The sequence below is a fragment of the Dreissena polymorpha genome, chromosome 7 (assembly GCF_020536995.1).
Source record: "Dreissena polymorpha isolate Duluth1 chromosome 7, UMN_Dpol_1.0, whole genome shotgun sequence".
NCBI classification, from domain to species: domain Eukaryota; kingdom Metazoa; phylum Mollusca; class Bivalvia; order Myida; family Dreissenidae; genus Dreissena; species Dreissena polymorpha.
This window is the reverse complement of record NC_068361.1, coordinates 91239826-91263189: the sequence shown is the minus strand read 5'-3', so window position 1 is coordinate 91263189 and position 23364 is coordinate 91239826. Positions and strand designations below refer to the sequence as shown.

The 23364-nt window shown below is 34.9% G+C and overlaps 2 protein-coding genes across 8 annotated transcripts in view; both read right to left on the bottom strand.

The window, feature by feature from the left end:
- LOC127838612 (sacsin-like) overlaps positions 1 to 23364 on the bottom strand; it is a 162591-nt gene that overhangs the window by 92346 nt on the left and 46881 nt on the right. The window lies entirely within an intron of this gene.
- LOC127838615 (sacsin-like) overlaps positions 1 to 23364 on the bottom strand; it is a 52114-nt gene that overhangs the window by 17989 nt on the left and 10761 nt on the right. For 3 of the 7 annotated variants that reach the window (XM_052366464.1, XM_052366467.1, XM_052366468.1), the window contains exons 1-6: positions 9174 to 9288; positions 5069 to 5124; positions 4409 to 4530; positions 3937 to 4053; positions 3294 to 3441; positions 100 to 1633 (exon numbers count right to left, since the gene is read on the bottom strand). Coding sequence is in view for 4 of the 7 variants with exons in the window: in XM_052366468.1 (XP_052222428.1) it covers positions 846 to 1633; positions 3294 to 3441; positions 3937 to 4053; positions 4409 to 4530; positions 5069 to 5072 (1179 nt within the window). In the remaining 3 variants the exon portion in view is untranslated. Of the gene's footprint in view, positions 1 to 99; positions 1634 to 3293; positions 3442 to 3936; positions 4054 to 4408; positions 4531 to 5068; positions 5125 to 9173; positions 9316 to 23364 lie in introns of those variants that run through there. The other 4 variants (XM_052366465.1, XM_052366469.1, XM_052366466.1 and 1 more) reach the window with 2 other exon arrangements.

The window sequence follows — 23364 nt, the reverse complement described above, 5'->3', positions numbered from 1 at the left end:
ACTATACAAGCGAAAAAGTATTTATATCATATTATTTACAACAATATTATCCATTTAATATTAACGTTTCTACCGATGGTACACACTAAAATAAATTACTTTTGTCACATATGAAGCGCATAACATCCTTTGAACGTTGGTCGAGCTTTTCATATGGCATGATGAAGTGATGTCCATTCCCTTGAAACATGTTTACTTCAATCTCAGAACAAACATATTTTAAACTTCCATTTTGTTTAAAAGTGCCCCATTCAGCAGAGGCCAACAATAGAAGATCAAGACCTTCCAATTTTGTAGTGTCTCCGTCACTGATTAGATATGCAAGAAGCTCGTTCTTTTCTCTATCAGTCATACATTTGTAATTGGGTTTCTGCTTCAAGATTTCGGCTAACATGACTGGCGATATATCATTTATTCGGTTTTTAAACAAAGAGCAATATGTCGAAAACACATGTTCGGGAACAATAACTGGGCACTTGCCGCAAACGCCGATAGCCTTTCGTATTGCCGGTTTGACATAATCCAATTTGGCTGGAAGTTCCTTAAATGTTGTGAAAACAACTTCAGATACGCATTTCCAAGAGTTAATTTCTTCGCAAAACACAATGGTCTTATGTGCACAACTTTGTAGTGCGTCTTTAAAGAAAGGTTTCCATTTTCCAAGAATGTTTTCCAACTTAGCTATCCACAGATACACACCGTTGACTAATGTTATTGGATTTCGCTTCGTCACTGACATTTTAATAGCTGTATCGATGGCCTTCTGGTATGCTAAAGGAAGTGCTTCAGACAAAAGTTTCTTATTCCAAAGTATATCATCATTCACGTATTGATCATCCTGACCGTCAGTTGCCCACTTCAAATGGTGTCTGTTCTGGCTTAGAGCGAAGAAACCATTGACATGAAAAGGTAAGCCTGTAAGTTTTGTTCCTTCCTTTGGAAGAGGGTAAAAAGCAAAATATATGTCCTTCAACTGCAGATAATGGCTGCATCTTTGCGGCGACCCCTACGCAGGGACTTAAACCTAACTTCGGGCTCTGAATTAGCCTCCTGAAATCGTTTGAGGCGTTATTAACTATGTAATAAGTGATAACAAGCCACTGTGTAAACTGCGTAGACTCATGAGTTGTTTCTTTTATCGTCATTTTAAAAACACATGCTACATCATTTTTTAAAGAAGCACTTTTGAAACAAGAGAAAAACGACTTTCTTTTGAGCCGAATTTCCTCCTCGTCTTGAATTTGTACTATTAAAACGTGGTCTTCGTATCCTGACGGTGTCATTTTCAGCAAGTGTAAACACATGAGAGATTTCAAAAAAATAAGAATGCTCGACGATTCGGCATGAAGACTTCCAAACAGCTGTTCGACTTTACTGATATTATACAAATTTTCTGAAATGGATGAAGCATTTTCCCTCAGAGGAAACCAGAACATAGTGCCCCGAAAGTATCCATTTTTAATAACCGTTTCGTCGAATCCGTATTTCCCTCCAACGGCACGCAAAATATCGCTCGTATCGATGCCTTCAATTTCATGTATTTCATTAATCTTCAAAGTTGCATTAACCTCATCCTTCGGTCTTTGAGGATCCATAAGAAGCACTGTGTTGCCACTTATAACACATGGGTAGTCTGAAACGTAGTTAAACACATCACATATGTTGTCAATATGCATACATCAGGAAAAAGAAAATGTATTCGGAGAATGTATCTCACTGAAAACTAAGAACAAATTAGGTTGATCTGATGTAGTTATGTTTTTATTTAGTCAGTGTATTCTCATATAAAATAGTAATGTTAAAATAAATTTTACGCTGTTTTATCAGTGAAGTTTAGTCATACTATATTTCACATTAATGTAATTGTTAATAAAACAAGAGCTCCGCAGTCGGGGACAGATGCCCCCCCCCAAACATGGCCTTGACACAGGATTTTTTTAATAAAACTGATCATAAGAGTTAATATTATCATATTAGTTTGACTTAGCCACTTAAATAGGTTTTTAGCTGAAACAGAATTATTCACTTCTGTTAAATCATTGTTATAGTAAATGGACTAATAATATTATAGTATTATAACTAGTGGTGTCACGATGCTCCAATGATATCGATTAATCGTTGTTGAATGAGAAAGTCTGCAAAATCGATTCCCTTTCGGGAAAATCGATGCCGATGATTTTGTAGATAATCATTGAAATACTGAAATTGAGATAAACTCAGTCGGCAGTCAGTGATTAGCATCTGTGTTCGTTTATTACACAGGTTAAAACACTTTCCTGTTTTATATTGTTTTACATATCAACCATTTATTGTGATATGAATCTCATTTTCTAATATTAAAAGTTATACCAAATTATGTTGTCGCAATATATTTGATTTCTTTGTCCTCTTAATAGAGCTTGATACATACAGCTGAACATGCCAATACTCTGAGAAATCATTTTGAATATTAAACGATTTATAATCGTGTTTGATTTAATTCGATAATCGATTATGATCCTTGTCTGATTTTGAATCACTAAGTATAACTGATGGTGCTCTTATATTTTTAACAAAGATTATGACCTCCAAGTGTGATCAGGCCGATCGGTCAATCCGCTCACGAGTTATCAATCGGACATGATTTTCGCATCCCAAGTCACAGTGACTTTGATCATTGAGCTAAATTTCAAAAGGGATTATCTACTGTTCAAAGTCAATGCATCTGCAAAGTATGAGGCCCATTACTCAATCCTTTGATGACATATCGAACGGAAACCAAGTTAACACTTAATGTCACAGTGACATTGACCTTTGAACTAGTGACCCCAATTTCAATAGGGGTAATCTACTGTCCAAGGCCAATGTACATGTGAAGTATCAAGCCAGTCGATAAATATGTCGACATTGTTTTGATCGGAAACGATTTGCACACTTATTGTTACATTAACTTTGACCTCTGACCTAGTGACCCCAATTTCAACAGGGGTCATCTACGGGCCAATTACACATGGGACGTAACAAGCCAATCGGTCAATCCTTTCAAAAGTTATTTATCGAAACGGACTGGTCCACCGACAGACCGACTGACCGACCGACATCCAGCAAGATAATATACCCTCTCTTATTCGAAGGGGGGCATAATAAGATACTTGTAAAAAAACATCATTTCTATTAAATCGAACACCTCCAAACAAACATATTTTACGGAAATGATAGACTTAAGACATCCTTCATATACTGGTATACTGACACTGATATTCTATACGTAAAATTCCGGTTAGAGGAGTGTAAACTTAATTAATCAGCAGTACCTGTAATATGAAATACCGATTTGAATCCCAATCCAAATCGCCCAACTTTGAGACAGTCTTCCTCCTTGACACTGCAGTCAATCATCCGAATTCCTCGCCAGTCGTCATCTGTGAACTCAGCGTCATTGTAAATACACAGGGCAGGTGCCTGAATGAAAAAAGCTGCCTAAACATATTCCTGTTAAGAGGGTGTACGTGATGCAGCAATATAATAACATTAGCTCGGTCAATGAAGATTAATTTTAAAAAAGCATAATCGTCAAACAATAAGCCTTTTATCCAGGAGGAAACTTTTTAATGCAATGACTACTTTCTGGAATAAATTCTCAATGCAATGTATACAGTTGTTATCTTTCATTTGAAACCACCGATTGCTAAACCAAATATTAATTTTAAAGTCAATGTCATACTAATTGCATCAACATTGATATTATTTCCTGTACAGGTAACCAATATTTCAAGCACACTGACTTACTGTAAACGTTGACTAATCACCAATATGACATGTAACATAAACATTGTATGAACATCGTGTTTCAGAGTTCAATTTAAAAAAAAAACTAGATATAATGAACTTGTATACTTTAATAACATGAATACTTAATAAACCAACAATAACAATACACATTAACCAATTCCATACCTGGAAGAATTTCGTAAATAGGGGAGAGTCTTCCTTCAAATCTCTGTTGATTCGTCGGCTTTCTAGCATTATTTTCAACTCCGTGGCACCGGCGTCATCGGCATTTTGAATCATTTCCTAAAACATCAAACCGCATTTTGAATGAATTCCGTCAAATAACACAATCCGCATGTTTATTAAAGATAAAAAACGCATTCAGAATCAAATCCTTCAATTTAGACAAACAATGCTTACACTGTAGAATATATCCTTATCCAAATCAGACAGACGACATATAAGGCTTACTCACTTGCAATAATTGTAACAAGACGTGCTTTGTAAGAAAACATACAAATAATAGTTTGGCAAATAAAGCCTTATTAAAAAATATATTAATAAAGCACTGTAATCAAAGAACAAACATACAAATAATAGCGTCTACTTAATAAAGAGTCATGGTCGACACGAACAAACTCTTATTAAGAAAGTATACTTTTAAAATCTGTCCACCGTCCGGATACTCAGAGAGAATGCCTCTGAGCTTCTTTACAAGACTTGGCTGTTCCATACACGAGTAGTGCGGCTTTCGTTTCATGTGTCCTCCGCTCGAAGACGCTTTAAAACAATAGAATGGTATAAATAAACGCTAATTTTATGCATGACTCCCAATACATGTCAATTTTAACAGAGGATTAGTCCGGATGACGTTTTCTGGGTCATTAACTCGTGGTAGATATAATACAACGGGATATTATAAAGGCGAGACAATAATATGAATGGCTTCCAAGTTAATTTGTTTTTTTTTTCAAATGTGACTTCTCAGCTTAAATACGAATGCAATCCTTAAAAAACGAATAATAAATATTACGTTAAATAAAGAATTCGTCAAGGAATTTGTCAAAAATTAATTTAAAATTGTTATAAGCTGATAAGTCAGACCAATAGCAATACTTCATTTTTGTATTTTTTGAGATGTTTAAGATACGTGTCTTGATCATATTATTTAATAAGATGCTTGGCACGAATAGTTTGTGTCTAAATGAAACACATTGGGGAAATCAACGTCAAGCTGGTAACAATAATCTTCATGGTCAATATGCAGGTTTATGTAGGTTGTCAATCAAAAATTAAATAAGTATTAAGTTGAACTTACCCATGGTTAAGACTCTTTTGTGTCTACGATACCGTTATGAATTCGCATCGATCATTCTGAAAAACAAGGAACACAAAAATGCTTTGCAAGGTTTTGACATTAAACCGTATTTGATAAGTGCATTGACAGTTGCTCATTGAACGACAACGGGCTCTTGCTCGTTGAATGACAAGGGGCATTTTATTCTTTGTTATTTGATATAAGTGCAGATTACCGGTAAATAGACTGAAATAATTTCTGTCAATTGAGTGATGTGAAAAAATATTATCAATTCATTCCCTGGCATATATTTCGATGTGACATTATCTATCTTAAAATTCGATGACAATGATATGTGTTATTGTGTGTAACACCATTGATACCGATGCACTGCTAGAGATCTAACATTAACAAGAACTTGTCACAGTAGTGCCAAATCACCGCCGAAATGTGTTTGCGTGTTTGAGAACATTTGTTTTAGAGAGTAAAATAATATTTGTAAAACATGGCACCAGTGTTATCTATTTATATTTCAAGTTTCAAGTTGTCGCGTAATTACACATTGTTCGTTGATAACACACAGTAACAACCAAAGTTCATTTCCGATTTCATCGCGATTTATTTATGCCGAATGATTCTTTTAACACAAAGCTTGCTAATGTACACGAAATACAATTTTACAGCGCGGCAGCCAACATGGCCGCCACGTCAAGAAGACGTGGCAACTCTCCAAGTTCTTTTTAAATCTAACCGCAGACTGCCCACTACTAACTAAAACACTGCAATTTATCCCCAGGTTAATTTACATAAAATGTACTTGTAATTTCCATTGGTCACCAAGGTCCGGGCTTATTACGGATTGGTTGACTTATTAGAATGTTTTAGAAGGAACAATCTATTTGTGTATTTACTTGCTTGCCAAATACTCCAAAATCCAATCACTTTATATTGATTTCAAGTTTTACTGTTGTGTTTGTCGGTGCAATATATTGTGTAACCAATGCAATTAAGACTTTCCGATGACCCATTCATCTATGCAATTTCAATAACTATGTGAAGTAATACAAATCTCATGTCTATATGCTGACCCTTTCGTTAATTGCAACTCATTGTGAAGAATATGGTCCTTTGATTCTTTTATCTAAATGACTTTTCATTTTATTGATCCCAATTATACCCCAACCTGGGTGTATACGTATTTGTGTTCTTACTTGAAATAAATCTTAAATCAGGTCTTAGTTTATGCAAATATCTCCCAAAAATGTATTATTGAATTCTCAAACTTCATCTTAACATTGCATATACATATTATTGAAATATCCCCTTATTAATTTCCATCATCAGAATAAACTCATAAGAATGAACGATATGTTATAAGCTGTTAAATGACACAAAAATGTATTATTAAATTCGCAAACTTCATCTTAACATTGCATATACATATTATCGAAATATCGCCTTATTAATTTCCATCATAAGAATAAACTCATAAGAATAAACGATATGTTATAAGCTGTTACATGACAAAGGATCAATTAGTTATATAGTGTTGGAGTTATGCTGTAGAGAATAAAATATTTGGAAATAAAAAAGGGCGGTAATTAAAAAACTACGGCACATATAGTTATGGTTCATGTTCACTGCGCTTCTCCTAGTTGCCATCTGTTTATATTTCTAGTTTCAAGTAAATCCTTTCAGTAGATATAGAGTTATGCTCCGGACAAAACATTACTTTGAAATTTAAAAAAGGGAGATAATTCAAAAACTAAGGTTGATAGAGTTATGGTTGTTAGTCAATCCACTTCTCTTACTTGACATCTGTTTATATTTAAAGTTTCAAGTAAATCACTTCAGTAAATTTAAAGCTATGCATCGGGCAAAAATTAACTATGAAATTAAATAAAAAGAGATAATTCAAAAACTAAGGTAGATAGAGTTATGGTTCTTAGTCACTGCACTTTTCCTACTTGCCATCTGTTTATATTTCAAGATTCAAGTAAATTTCTACAGTATATTTAGAGTTATGCTCCGAAACTTTTTTATCTTGAAAATAAATAAAGGGAAATAAATAATAAAAACTAAGGTAGATAGATGCTATGCATCGGGCAAAAATTAACTATGAAATTAAATAAAAAGAGATAATTCAAAAACTAAGGTAGATAGAGTTATGGTTTTTAGTCACTGCTCTTTTTCTAGTTGCCAACTGTTTATAGTTTAAGTTTCAAGTAAATCCCTTATGTAGATTAAGAGTAATGCTCCGGACAAAAAGGGTTTTGTTTTAGTAGTGATATTAGTTAAAATAAATATGGTTTATCTTTGGTTACTTGCCAACTTAAATTGTTTCAAGCCACTATGGATATAGCTTAATGCTGTCCTTTATGATTTCGCCCATGCATACAAGTATTGCATCTGTATAAAACCGTATGTCTCATGTGTCATGGGCCGGTGGCTTATATATCAATATGAACGGTTGTATTGTCTCATCTTGCAATATTATGTTAAAGCATACGCTAAGTAAAAACTAAATCGTGCACAATGTAAATATTTGAAGAATATTTACATTCTAATACACATGAATTTGAATGTAAAACGTTTTGTGTTACTGATTCCTATTAAATTACGTTCTCGGCGCACCAAAAAAGACTAAACATATGGAGACTTTAATCGTTTATTGTGGTTTATATTGCTCAGTGTAGTAAAGAGCTTTTATACTCGTACTTGATATCGAGATTGCACGCAAGCCTTATTTCTTACATGATTTTACTTTGCGTTTTTCGATGATCATTTAAATTTAACGGTAAAACAAATTAACAAATGGCATTGATCCAAATTTAACCCAGTGGACTCTCCCATCCTTCTAAATTGGATCAATTTATTTCCCAAAATTGGGGATGTCTAGTATATTTATTTCTATATTTAGAATATTTCTAACAGAAATTCCTTTAAGCAAACAGCGCAGACCCTGATGAGACGCCCCATCATGCGGCCTCTCATCAGGGTCTACGCTGTTTGCCAAGGCCTTTTTTCTAGACGTTATGCATAAATGGGTTAAGTCATAAACATTTTCGAACACTTCATGTATGTATACAAAAATTTATTAGTTCATATTTTCTATCAAAAGTTTCTGAAATTCGAGCTCCTTGGCTACTTATAAACTACAAATGCCAATATATGCCACAATAACGCTTTAGAAAGACACATGCATCAAAATAAGAAATCATTCTTTATTAAACAGTACGGTATTTAAATGTATCTAATATGTGTTCATATACTTGCACTTGATACTTAATTAAATAATTAATTTCCGTATAGAGGGACGGATATGTTTCACTTAAAATGAGATGTTGTCGAGTATATACATCAGTCCTGAAATACTCTAACGTTCATCTTTAACTTACTTAATGAAAAATTGCATTGTTTACACATTTTAAATAATCGTCATTTATCAGCCTGTGTTTAGTTAAATATGTTGTCGAGTTAAAATTTAAATAAACATCTAAAACACAACGATAACATGTATTTTGAATATCCACAAAATATGTACATGAGGACATTACAAACAACTCTCCACACCGCCTGGTAAGCGTCATACACACATAATTGCAATTAAATACAAAAACGTTAAAGCTCAAATACAAACTAAGAGATTGAATATGGGGAACTAGATCTGTAATATTCGTATGAGCCATAAAGGAACACGCAAATTCGTTGCATTGATATCCCCGCTTATATGATTTTGGACACAAAAGTATTTGACACTCAGCTTAAAAAGCATTTTTTAAAGATACAAAGGGCCATAACTCCGTTATTAACAGATGGTGTACAATGCCATTTGGCGTGCATCATCCGCTTATCTATATATATACTTAAACCAAGTTTCAATGAAATCCGCCAAAGCACTTCCGAGAAATGGCTCCGGACACAAAAGTGCCGGACGGACAACGCCAAAACAAGATCCCTCCGCCTATGGCGGGGGATAATAAATACTAAATTACGTGGTAATCTCGAACGATATATTTCAAATGAGTTATTATAACATACTATATCATTTACAAATGTTAACAAAGGTATAACATGAAATAAATATCAAATACAAATTTCATACATATAAATATATAGACAGTACCTTTTTCACTGCATGTTCTCACATTTTAAAACATCGATTTCAAATAAGCACAGTATTTAAGCAGGATGAACTAACCGCTATGGCTGGATCGCTCTGCACTTCACTTTTCGAAAACCTTCTTGTGTCATTGATACTTGAAAACTCAGCTAATTTGCAATGCGCATGCGCATCGTGTGCAATTGAACTTATGTATTGTAAGTGCATACATTATTAAAGGGACACATGCACTAATTAAAATACAAATTGTATTTGTGCATGTTTCATTTTAAAGCAGAAAACGATTAACAACACATAGGAGAACATTTTAGTCGTGTATCTAAATATATACGAAATATATGTTAACATATAAAACGTGTGTTACTAAAAAACATCTGTAAAAGTGTTTGCTTCAAAATAGAGGATGTTTTCTGCATTATTTATTAATCATGACTATGACCAAACGATTATATTACAATATACACCATAGCATAAATGGTTAAGGCTAGAAAAGCGGTTTGTGGAAATGACTCGAGATGGGAAGGGCTTTGGAAACCGGTTTTCTTTGATATATATATATATATATATATATATATATATATATATATATGATCTGGCACGAGTTTTCATATCATACCATAGTTTATTAAACGAGTTCAGGAATTTTGTTAGTAAGCGAGCCTTTGGCGAGCTGCCTAACGAATTTCATGGACGAGTTTAATAAAATATGGAATGATATGACAACGAGTGTCAGATCTTTTTTATCACATGCTTTTAAATAAGCAAATTAAATAAATATTTACGCAAACATAATGATTAATCAGACATGTTGCTTACATTTCGTGACGTCATTTGACGTTGCAACGACTCATTTTGACGGCAAAATATTATGTGCGACAAAAGTGGCCCACTTATAATAAATACCGGGTCATACAAATCATACGGAATGTTATGAAATTACAGTTAATTACAATTATATTAATCTTCTTCTTCTTTTTCGTCTTAATAATAATAATAATAATAATAATAATACTAATTATAATAATAATATTATTATTATTATTATTATTATCATTATTACTATTATTTATTTATTTTATAACTTTCTATAACTGTCTATAACTTTCAAGTTAGATTTTGTCCATGTTATTATTGATGTCCCTTATAAACGCTTTATCGTGGAACGGCTCATATAATTGATAACGAGCGTCGTCGCCACTTGATATTGAAATAATGCATGTTTTATCTGTATTTGAGAACAACTTTATCAATTGAGTATTGAACCGTCCGATTTATGCCCTGCGGGAGATGCGTTAATCATAGATAACAGTCCAGACACTCCGTCTTAGTTCAATATTTATAACGCTCATATTTTTATAAAGTAATTCCATTTAAGTCGTCCTTCATTGTAATCCTCCTCACATCTGGTATTCTAGTCGACATATTGGAAATACGTAATATTAGCCCACCATAAAATAGTGTATCTTTTCTCTCAGCCGACTGAGATATGCTCTGCATGATTTGGGCCTACCGGGGTAATTTTGATAAAATAGTGGTAATAATAGTGGTAATAAATTATATTTCTATTGTTAAACAATAGAATACCGTGAAAACTAATGTTACACTTAATTTGTATGATAAACAATTTTGTACTTTTTCTAATACCATTTATTTTGCTAACAATTGCAATAACAAATTCAATTAACATAAACATAATAATAATAAGAAGAAGAAGATGAGTCACGTTTTGAGCATTCGTCTTTTATGCAGAGGAACCGAGTTCAAACCCGTTTGTGCTCATAATTTTGCATTGATATTAAACTTTGTTGTTTGTTTCGATATATATTGCAACACATTTCAAGTACTTTAGATAATATCTATGAACGTAACTTAATAAGTTCATTAAAATAATTACCCGCAGGCGTAAAAATACATATAAGAATCAGAATTGAAATGGTCTAAAATAACAATTATCCAATTATACCGAAACGTTCTTATAAAATTTAAGACAGACTTTGCCCCCCCCCCCCAAAAAAAAAAAACATTAAAAAAAAACATTTAGTAAAATACATTTGTATTATTTACTTTGACACAATTGTTGTTGTTTTTTAATTTATGATTTTACCTCTTCTACTTAAAGCGAAAATTCTAAAGATTTGCATTCCATTACAACAAAAATGAAAAAATACTGAAATCTTCTTTTGTAACTAAATTTGCTTAAATACTCATACAACCGACAAAAACGTCACGGATTACAATGATTATGAACGTGCACTTAATTTCTGGCTCTGACATTCATTTTCCCCAGCAGCATCCGGTAAAACATAAAATAGACAGATGGTATACAGCAGGACAAATATTGTATTCAAACATTCCTAATCTGCTGTTCTATCAACCACGAGTGTTTGTATCTGACCTGATTAGTATTGATAGGTTTTAACGATTCAATACATGTTTGACATTTGGTGAAAACAAAACTTGTCGCACATCCACCTCCCATTTCCCTGATATGCTTACAAAGTTTTGTGAACATATATTTTCTTCGTTTCCGGTTTTTGCAGTATTTATAAGTGTATTTTTAAACGTTGAATTGATTCGATCGCTAACGACATTAAATGTTATGCAAAATCCTGTCATTATGTATATTATAGGTTTAATCAAGCCATCCATCCAACCGATTCGAATCGATCCAACTGATCGGAGTCGACCCATCCATCCAACCATTTATCCGATCCATCTGATTCGAGCCGATAGACCCATCCATCCGATCCGACCGATTCATCTGATCAGAGCCGATATATCTACCCATCCAATCTGATCCATCTGATCCGAGCCGATCCGAGCCGATCCGAGCCAATCAATCCATCCATCCGATCCAAACCGATCCATCCGATCCGATAAAATCCAATCATATCCATCCTTCCGTTCCATCCATAGTTTCTATCCGATACAATTTTATCCTATCCATCCATCAATTCATCTACCACCTTTTTCCAGTTATTAAACTTATGACGACCATCCATCCGATCCACCTATCCATCCGATTAGAACCGATCCATCTGATCCGATCCGATCTATACATTCGATCAGATCTATCCATCCATTGATCCATCCATCCAATATGAACCGATTCATCTGATCCGAACCGATCAATCCATCCATCCGATCCGATCAAACCGATCCATCTCACCTGATAAAATCCAATCATATCCATTCTTCCGTTCCATCTATAGAACCGATTCGATACAATTTGATCCTATCCATCAACCCATTCATCTACCTTCTTTTTTCCAGTTATTAAACTTATGAAGACCATCCATCTGATCCATCTGATTCGAGCCGATCCAACCATCCATCCGATCCGAACCGATCCATCTGATCCGAGCCGATCCATCCATCCGATGCGATCTATCCATCCATCTATCCATCCATTCATCCATCCATCCGATCCGATCCAAACCGATCCGCTAAAATCCAATCAATCCTTCTTTTCCATCCATAGAGCCGATCCGATACAATACGATCCTATCCATCCATCAATCCATCTACTTTCTTTTTCCCCCAGTTATTAATCTGATGCAGACGGACGAACAGACAGGCGGACAAATAATCATTTCAAGGGATCGACTGACATATAAATGAAAAATATATAGTGCAAAGAGTATACTAAGTTTCATGATATGAGTCGTGTTCTGGAAAAACTGGGCATAATGCATGTGCGTAAAGTGTCGTCCCAGATTAGCCTGTGCAGGCCGCACATGCTAATCAGGGCTGACACTTTCCGCTTTTATGACAGTTTTCGTTTACATGAAGTCTCTTCTTAGCAAAAATCCGACGGACTGCACAGGCTAATCTGGGACGACACTTTACGCACATGCATTATGTCTAGTTTTCTCAGAACAAGACTCATATAATCTTTATAACAATCCGTGTTATAATAACCTAATGGTTTGTTCTATTTCGGTATGGGGTAGTCAATAATAGAAACATAATTCGTAAAAGATACTACCGGTATGTCATTTTAAAGGGCCCTTCATTGTGTACCCGGTAATATCTTTTGTTTTTTATATGACTTTGACATCGACGAAAACGGCATATAATAAATGAAAAAGCTCGCTTTATGTTATAAGAAAAAAAAACAGTAATGGCATTCTGTGTGAATACATCGTTTCATATAATATAAGTCTGTTTGTTAAGACCTATTTATGTTAATATTTTGGCTCAATGGGTGATCTTCGACCTGAAATGGCCCACAAGTCAACCGGGGGTGACTAGAAGCCGATTCTTGTCACCCTAGGGTGACTTCAAGCCGACGCTAGTCATCCCCGGGTGACATAAAGCCGACTGTAGTCTCCCGAGGGTGACATGAAGCCGATTCTTATCACCCGGGGATAACTTCAAGCCGATTCTAGTCACCCTCGAAATCAGCATAAAGTCACCCTCGGCAACAATTTTACATTTTCAACAAAAAAACATGATTTGGTCCTTCATATGTTTGAAAATCATTGAGAATCATTCAAACAAATTTTGTCATATATGTATATAATATAATCAAAAGCCACAATAGCCTATAATAGATACCTGGATGCGGCGCCGTTTGATAAAAATACACGGGTGACTAGAAGCCAATTCATGACAACCGGGGGTGACTAGTGTCGGCTTGAAGTCACCCTAGGGTGACATGAATCAGTAGTAAGAAAACTGCGCTCCTGGCTCACTCCCGTCTCCCGTCTCCCCTACGTTGTTCTATGTTTTTCTACGTTTTCCTACCAACATTATGGTTACAATACATATTGTAACCATAATATTGGTTAAAATTGAAAATGTACACCTCCTTTGTGAACCGTCGTGAACCGTCGTGCCCGTGCGACCGAAAGCCTCAAGTACCGTTTCCGGGGCGGCTGGAGGACTGTAGACCACTACCATTATTCGTGAATTTTACAAAAATGAAAATGACTTACGTATTTTTTTTTACTATATTAAATGGATAACACAACGGTACAAGAATTGATTCAACGGCGTATACAGCAAATTGAAATTTCCACCACCAAAGGAGCATCTAAATAAAGTTTTACGAATATGTCAACATGATTAAAAAAGAATGAATACTCGAAAAGCTATACGTTTAAAATCTAAGAAAAACTGTTGTCTCTATTAAACTCATCCTATAATTGATCTTTAACAGGATTAAGGTTCATTTCCAAACCCTCACTTGGGTATGAAAATGACTATTACAAGTCTATTAGGCTTTAATTGCCGACCTATGAATTAAACGATTCGGGATATCCAAGCCACTTGACTAACGACTTGCCCCCACGTTTTCGAATAACTTTTTCAATTCTATATACTTCTTGACTTGTTTTTGTAGTTCTTGTTCATAAAACGTACCCTGTGTTTCCTCACCATTATAATCAGTTATTTTATTCGTTGGCGGATCTGTATATTGAACTTGTGACACTGTAAACACCTCCTCAGTCCATCTAGGTGTATATCCTTTTTCAAATATTCCCTTTTTCTTAGTTATTCTCACCTTATCGCCGACTTCAAATATTGGCTTACCATACTTTTGTGGGCGTTTGGAGTATAAATTTAACCAAACAACGCTTTCATTCTTTTTATCACTAGCATCATCAGGTGTCATTTTGATTGATGAATGCTTTGTGTTGTTATAATCATTGACCATTTCATCTAAGACATTAACATATTTTTTGGTAGAGTTTCCTTCATTGTTCTGTGCCACCGCTTTACCACGGAACTTTTCTCTTCGTTTTCTGTGGAATACAACTCGACTTCCAACGCCATTACATTTTTTATTGTAGAACTCCTTTCCTTTATCGACCCACAACTTTTGGGGTTGTCTTTTTTTAATATTTTGTGAAATGCTTGAGCAACCTAAACTCCGGTTTTACTCTTTAATGACACAATCCAGTCATATTTTCAAAATACATCAATAACTGTTAGCAAGTATTTTACACCATTATTAAACTTAATTAAGCTTGCATGTAATTTAAATCAGCAGCCCATATGTTATCAATGCCATGGGCAACGACTATTCTTTTTCTAAAACGTTTTACAACGGGTCTATGCAGTTCGTCTGTGAGCTGATCAGTCCATTTTAGTTCTTAAGCCACGACTTTTTTTCCATTATAACCTAACCCAAACTTTGCCTTGGTAGGTATTATCGGCTGTATTATACTACGCTCAATTCTTTAACGGATCGTTGGGTCTTTAATATCATCCATTTGTTTAAGCATAATTTTATCAGCTGCGTTTCTACTTGCTGTATCTGGAAAGTGTTGGTAAGTTAATCATGATGGTAGGCAGCATTATCAACTCGATCAACTGGTTTACTCCAGTCTTTATAAGCAAAGCTTGAAGTTAATCGCTTGTTTAAATTAGTTCCAGGTCCTGCAAAGTTAATTCCTGGAATATGCATTTCACCGGAAAATTTAGCACACGGAAGTTTAACTTTACTAGTTACCGAGTTCAACGACGAAACCAAGTCTCCTCCAGTTTTAGTATGCATTTTTACAAACGGTGTTTTTACCCAACCGCAAACGGCGCATTTTCCGCGAAGCATTGGTTAATTGTTTTTAATGACAACATTTTGCATATCAACTGTTTCAGTTTTTCTTTTGCACTTTACGCAATACATTTTTTAAATGAAAAAAATAATTTATACTTAAAATGGAAGTGAAAGATCTTTCGTGGAATGATGTTATTTCAACAAGATGCAACAGTAGACTTTTACCGAGATCAATACGAGGTCTTATCATTGGAAAAAGCGGATGTGGAAAAACTATACTATTGTTAAAACTTTTACTTCGATCAGGCTGGTTTGACTACAACAACTTGCAGGTTTTTGGCAAGTCGCTTTTTCAGCCGGAGTTATTAAGAAAGCGTTTGAAGAAAAGCTACCTTAAGAAGAGATTATAAAATTGTTTGACGAGCAAGACTATGTAATGGAGAATGACGTTTCACCAGCTCTTTTAGTTGAAGAAATGGCTAAAAGTTTAGATAAGCCAGCTGATATTGAATGTATTTTTTTAAACGTCTGATAATGTACCTGATCCTAGAAACTTGTGCAGCTCTAAAAGAAATTAAATGATTTTTGACGACCTTCAGTTGGAAAAACAAAACACATGTGAAACTTATTACATAAGAGGGCGTCACAGCAATGTAGACTGCTTTTATCTTGCACAAAACTACTTTAAACTTCCAAGACAAACAATACGTGAAAATGCAAACTTTATTTAATTGTTCCCACAAGACATGAAAAATATTAATCACATCTACAACGATCACGTTTCAACTGATATGTTAAAAGAAGAATTGAGAAACTTTTGTAAAGTAGCCTGGGACCGTCCTCATGGATTTGCTGTTATAGATCTTACCAGTAAAAAAGATAATGGTAAGTATAGATCCGGACTTGACTGCTTTTATATGCCTGCATCAGTTTAAAAAATAAAATAAATACTAATACAAAATGGAAACAACGCTATTAGAAAGAATTGCAACTAATAAGGAAAAACCTGCTAAAAATACGGAGCCAAAATCTTCTTTTTACATCTTGTTGAGTGAGAAAAGGACTTGCATTAAGACTGAATTTAGACCACTAATTCAACTTGATAAAAACAGAAAGTATGAAATGGCGCTAGGTAATTTAGAAACATACTATTCCTTTTCAAACCTAGACTCGTCAAACAATAACTTTCGATATAGTCCCGACAACGGAGTGACGTGGGTTGATATCAATATTGCAGAAGGCTCATACGAAATTGATGACATAAACGAATACATACAACGAATAATGAGAGATAATGGACACTACAACTCTGTCTCAGATAAGTACGACTTAACGCTAGAGCCAAACAACAACACACTCAGGTCGGTACTAGATATAGCACCAACTTATAAAATAGACTTTACACCTGCAAACTATATCAGAACGGTATTGGGGTTTAATGCACAAGTATACTCATCAGGGTACAATGAATCAAAAAACAGTGTTAATATAATAAGTGTCAATAGCTTGAGAGTAACTAGTGATATAATTGGTTCATCATATTCGAATGGTTTAACTGAAAACATTATATACAGTTTTTTTTCCATCGGTTGGACCCGGCTATAAAATTATTGAAGTACCAGTTAATTAAGTTTATTTACCTATAACTATGAGCACAATTTCGTTAATGGAAACACAACTTATTGATCAAACCGGTCAACGTATTAATTTGCGCGGTGAAGGACTTTCTATGAGGTTCCACATACGAGAAGTTTAAACAAAAAGTGTTTTTTTAATCATATATAAAATGAGTTGTTTCGTAAATGTTAAAGTAAATATTAGCGAAGGTCAGAAAGAAAAAATCAAAAAAGCTATATATCAGGAGCTCCCGTGTCTTTTTGCCTATAACACGAGACTTTATCTGGAGAACACGTGCTAGCCCTCACTCAAGCACAGATTAACAAAATGACAAAAGCGTACCGAAGTGGTAAAGGAGTGACGATTAAAATGTCAAAAACACAAATAGAACACAACGCAAAAGTTAAAGGTGGATTTATTGGAGCTATTTTGCCGATGTTGGCAACCGCGGGTAAGTTTCTTATGTCAAGTGTCTTGCAACCGGCTTGCTAACCGGCTAGGAGCCGCAGCCGGTAGTAAAGTTGTTGACAAAATTAGGTGATCAGGTGTTATGTATTTAAAGACAAACGGAAGAGGTTGTAAAGTAACTAAAGTGGGTAAAGGATCGCACTTGTCTCCGTGGAAGAAAGGTAGTTCGTTAGGAGAGGGGTTATACATGAAAACCGGAAAAGGGTTGTACATGAAAACCGGATCAGGATTGCTACTAGGATCTTATTCACCATTTAGCAGTATTCCAATACTAGGAATGCTGTTGTGAATATAAATAAAAAATATTTAAATATATAAAAATGCAAAGATCTAGTATGCCAAATCACAAGTTTATCCACAAGCATAAACGACCACCACCAGCGACAGTTAAATGGTTGCCACACGAAAATCTTGCACATCCTGCAGAACAACTGTATGGTAAATGGAGTATTTTAACGCAGCAATCGCTAACTATTAAACCGAATGCAGCACTTACTATTAAATTAAAAATAGGTCTACGGCTATTTCTAGGTGTTTGTTCAGTATCGCTTAGACAAAGTTTAAAGGAACAGGAATGTAGTTTACAAGATGGAATTATTGCTGAATATGTTGACGACATACTTGTTACGATTCAAAACAACACAGACTTTGCAGTAGATATTGTTGAAGGTGAATCTTTATGTTTTATCACACATCAGTCGTTTTAAAAGATTTTCTTAATATAAAAATGGAGTACAAACAGTCTAAATGTGACGCAAACGATACGTATGCTAGTGACGCTAAACTATATCCAGCTCTGCCTGTTGTTCCGTCGGCTCCCGAACCGATTACAGTTGAAGGAACTGCTCAGTGATACAGACTTCAAAAGATTAACGAAATTCAAAAAGAAAATGCCGCAGAAAGAGACAAGCGTGCAAACCTGTCTAAAAGGTATCACAGAGCAGTGAGAGTTTTATCAGGAGTGGACAACGTTCTTGTTGTTTTTTCAATAGTGTTAGGTGCTACAGGGATAGGAGTATTGAGTACAATTATTGCAGCGCCAGTTGCAATAGCAATGGAAGGTGCTACCTTAGGTATAGGACTATTGTCTATCGTTGGAAGTCAAACCAATAAAAAGCTATCAATGAAAGCTGATAAACACGAAAAATTTAAAACTCTTGCAGATGCAAAGTTGAACACAATAAGTGATCTTATATCAAAGGCGTTAGCAGACGATCGAATTTCTGATGAAGAATACTCACTGATTCTAAGTGAACTTGACAAATTTAATCAAATGAAAGAAGAAATAAGATCTAAAACAAGAGTAGGTAAAGACGAGGAAACAAAACAGTCTCTTATTGCGAAAGGACGTGACGATGCAATTTTATCGTTTCAAAACATGTTTAGTAAATCGAGAGAGACGTTTATAAGAAAAGACGAACACCTCTCAAACAACGTAAGACGTACGACGTAAGACGTACGACGTTGAAAATCAGGTCTAAAATCACGTTGAAAACCACGTCTTAAATCACGTCACGTCTAAAATTACGTCACGTCTAAAATTACGTCTTAAAAACATTATTATTTCTATTTAAAAATGTCCTTTTTAAAGATAACAGATCCGCAAAAAAGATACTTTCTTGTGAAGGAGTTTCTAATGTCAAAGCATAACATTCGTCAAAACTCTTTATCTGAAAAGATAGGAGATATTAGTTTACAAAGAGAACTAACAAAACTCTACAAACCTATCACTTATTCTCAAAAAGAGTTAAAAGAAGCAACGTCAAGTGCTATACAAGCGCTACCTGCAGCATTAACAGCTACAGCACCTTATGCAGTTAGTTTCCCTCAATATCCAAGCATACACGCAGAAGAGGATAAAGGACCAAAAGAAAGCTTAATAGAACTTGGTCCAATAGCAACGGAGTACTTGAGATCAATGGCAAGCAAAACGCAAACCGATAAAACATTTGGGCTGCATGATAAAAGTGGGGCTTTTTTATATTGGTGATTCAGAGGTTACAATATCTGGGGATGATATTTTTGTTGGAAAAACAAAATATGATGAAACACCCGGACTTTGGGAGCTAATAACATCGAAATATCCCGATTCAAATATATATACTTCACAAGACACTGACTCCTACAAAACAACTTTACTAAGCACCAATGCAATTGTGAATCCTAAAACAGGAAAGGTTAAATCTAGCTCTGGAGAGAAGTACAGAAACATTATTAAACCAATCTATGCTGAGTATGTAAAACCTGAAAAGACAACAAAAATTCCAATAAGGACTCCGGAGAAGAAAGGTGAAGGAATAGCGTTAATGCCTTCTGATCCGAACACACTCGTTAACATGCTTTCATAACGATTTGCAAGTTATAAAGCAGGTAATAGTGGAGTAAGAAATAAAATCATAGACATAGCAGATGAATTGAAGAGACAATGGGTAATACACAAAGAATCGAATAAAAAATTAATGTTGCTAATTTAAAAAAAAAAATGATTGTTACAACTAAACGAAGATACATAAAAACACGTTATTGGTGGTGCGGGAATATTTGACACTGCTGCAAATTTCGTTAAGCGAATAGTAGGATCAACGGCTGCAAAAACTGCTGCAAATGTCGCAAAACAATGGCATCGAAAGTGATTAGCGCATCAAAAACATAACTAGGTAAAAAGGCTATCGAAGCCGGAAAATCGGTTGTAAAAGAAGTTGGTTTAAAAGCTATTGATGTTGGAAAAGATGTAGCCATAGCCAAAGCTAAGGCTTTGATTGATAGATATAACACACCAACCAATCAAGAATTAACGCAAGAATCGAGGGACACGTTAGCTTCTCTAATTAATATGGGTTCCAATGAAGTAGACATTAACAATTTGCTTGCGGGTTCCGGCCCAGGGTGAAGAGAACCACTGCGATCTCAATTCAAGATCTTGTAAAAAGATTGAACACAGGCTCTGGTCTTCGCCTTGCTTAAAACTTTTTTCTTCGTTAATAAAAAAGTAACAATGTCAAGCGAAATATTAAATTTTACAGAACCTGCAACAGTTGACGAATCAATAGAAAGATATGAGTGTCACGAGTATGAGCCTGTAGCTCGTACGAATCTAAACTCAGCTGGTGAAATACGTATCAACATTGAGTTGCAAGACCTCTTTACTCATCCTGCGGAATCATACCTACAATTTGAAGGTCGACTGACTAAAGCCAACGGGGATGCATACGTTAACGCAGACGCAGTAGTGATAACACACAACGGACTTATGCATTTGTTTTCACAAATGACGTATTCGCTTTCAAACCAAGAAGTAGAATCCTTGTATCATCCTGGACAGGCCACAACCATGATTGGAATGCTAAAGTATCCTGATGAGTTTTCTAAAGCACAAGGACTCAATCAGCTTTAGACTAAAGATGCAAGCTCAACCGCTGTTATTGCAGACAACTTAGGATTTGCTGTTCGACAAGCATACCTAATTCGAAAGCCAACCGCTATGGGAACATTCTCATTCATTGTCCCACTGAAACACATTTTTGGATTTTGTGATGACTATGACAAGATTGTGTATCGCTTTAAACATACGCTAACACTCGTTAGAAAATCAGACGATGACGCAATCTTTAGAGCACATGCAGTGGATGGAGCAAATGCTGCTGGTAAAGTAAACATTGACAGAATTTCATGGTTTATGCCTCATATCATACCTGCAGATATGGAGCGAGTGCCGCTGTACAAAACAATTGAGAAGAAGGCAACATTACACGTTACTTTCAGAGCAAGACAATGCGATACTATTACAGTTCCACAGTCTACTACGTTTAGCTGGAGACTAAGTGTTAAGACATCACCCGAAAAACCGAGGTACATTTTGGTAGGATTTCAAACTGATCGTGATGGTAATCAAGAAGCAAATCCATCACTTTTTGATCATTGCGATCTCAAAAACATGTACATTATGATGAATCGAGAGCGATATCCAGCTGTAGATTACAACTTGTCATTCCCAAATCAACAGTTTGCGAGAGCGTATTATGAAGCATCTAGATTTGGTGAAAAGTTTTATGGGATGGATCAGTTGATTACGCAGAGTAACATTACACCATCGGATTTCAAAGATTTGTATCCAAATATGGTGTTTGATGTTAGTAAACAAAGCGAAAGACTAAAGTCGGGAGATGTAGACATTCAAATTAAAGCAATATTCAACAAAGCAGCGCCAGCAGGAACAGAAGCGTTCGCAGTTGTCATTTCAGATAAAATGTTAACGGAACTAAAATGACTGTAGTGTATTAGGGAAAAAAATGAATTGACTAAAGTATTTTATTTTTAGTATAAAAATGAGATACACGAAGAAAGTGTTAAATAGCATGTTAAAAGATATCAGCATTACTACTACAACAAAGCAAAGTATAATGGAGTTAATGTTGATTGCAAAGGAGAACGGATTAGATTGGAATCGAAATGATATTGTTGTTTCAGGACCTGATGAAAAAAGACCGCGAGGTAGACCTAGACAGTTTTCGCCAAAAGTAATTGTTAAATAAACGAATGTTGAAACTGGAGAGGAGACAACCTATAATTCAAAATACCAAGCAATAAAAGCGCTTGGTTGTAATATAAAAAAGAAAAACAACGGACAAGTGGTAAATGGAATGAGGTATGAGGTACGTTTTTATAAGCAAAAACATATGCTTATTAAAAAAATGAATTGACTTAAGTTTTATATATATATATATAAAATGAATACCAAAACTGTGAAACAGTTTTTAAAAAATCCGCAAAAGATCAAGGTCTGCGCGGATATTCGAAGCTCACAAAAGCTGAGCTGATAGCGAAGCTGAGCGCAAGTAACGATGAGGATAATGATGTATGGAATGATGCGAGGGATGGTGCAAGGGATAATGATATATGGGAAGATGCAAAGGCTGAACCAGCTAAAAAACCTACTATGATAAATAGGTTATTTAATTGGACTATTGGACCTGTAAAGACAGCTGTAAAGAATAGTTATGATTGGATTATTAAGCATACACCAGAGCCTGTAAAGAAAGCGATAAGCGAAAAGGTTAACGCTCTAAACAAAAAGGCTGACGCGTTAAAATCGGAAATCACATCTATTTATAATAAATATTACTATAAGAAGCCGCAAAGTAGTGAAAGTAATACTGAAATTAGTGAAAGTGCTATAGTAATTAGAGAAACAAAAACAGCAGTTAAACGTTTTGCTAGGAAATACGTTATTGATGGAGTTGAAGGAACTGATGCTCCATCATTTTTAAATCATGTTAGGGCTGAGGTTGTAAAGTTCATGAGCAAACATCGTGAAATAAAAATGAATATAGTGCTCGTGTGTAAAATTAAAAAACATTCCATATTACTTGAGAATGTTGTGACTGAAGAAGAAATACCGTTTCTTTCAAGAACTGAAATAGTATTGAAGGGAACTGATGTTAATGAATTATTTACCCAAATGGCAAATAGGATTTTGGAAGCGTTTGCAAATTTTCAAATGATGGGGAGAAATTGGAGATTTAGGTCAGTAATTAGACTAGAAATTAACACCGTTACTTATATACCATTAAGGGGTAGTTCATACAGTCCATTATCTAAGAAGTT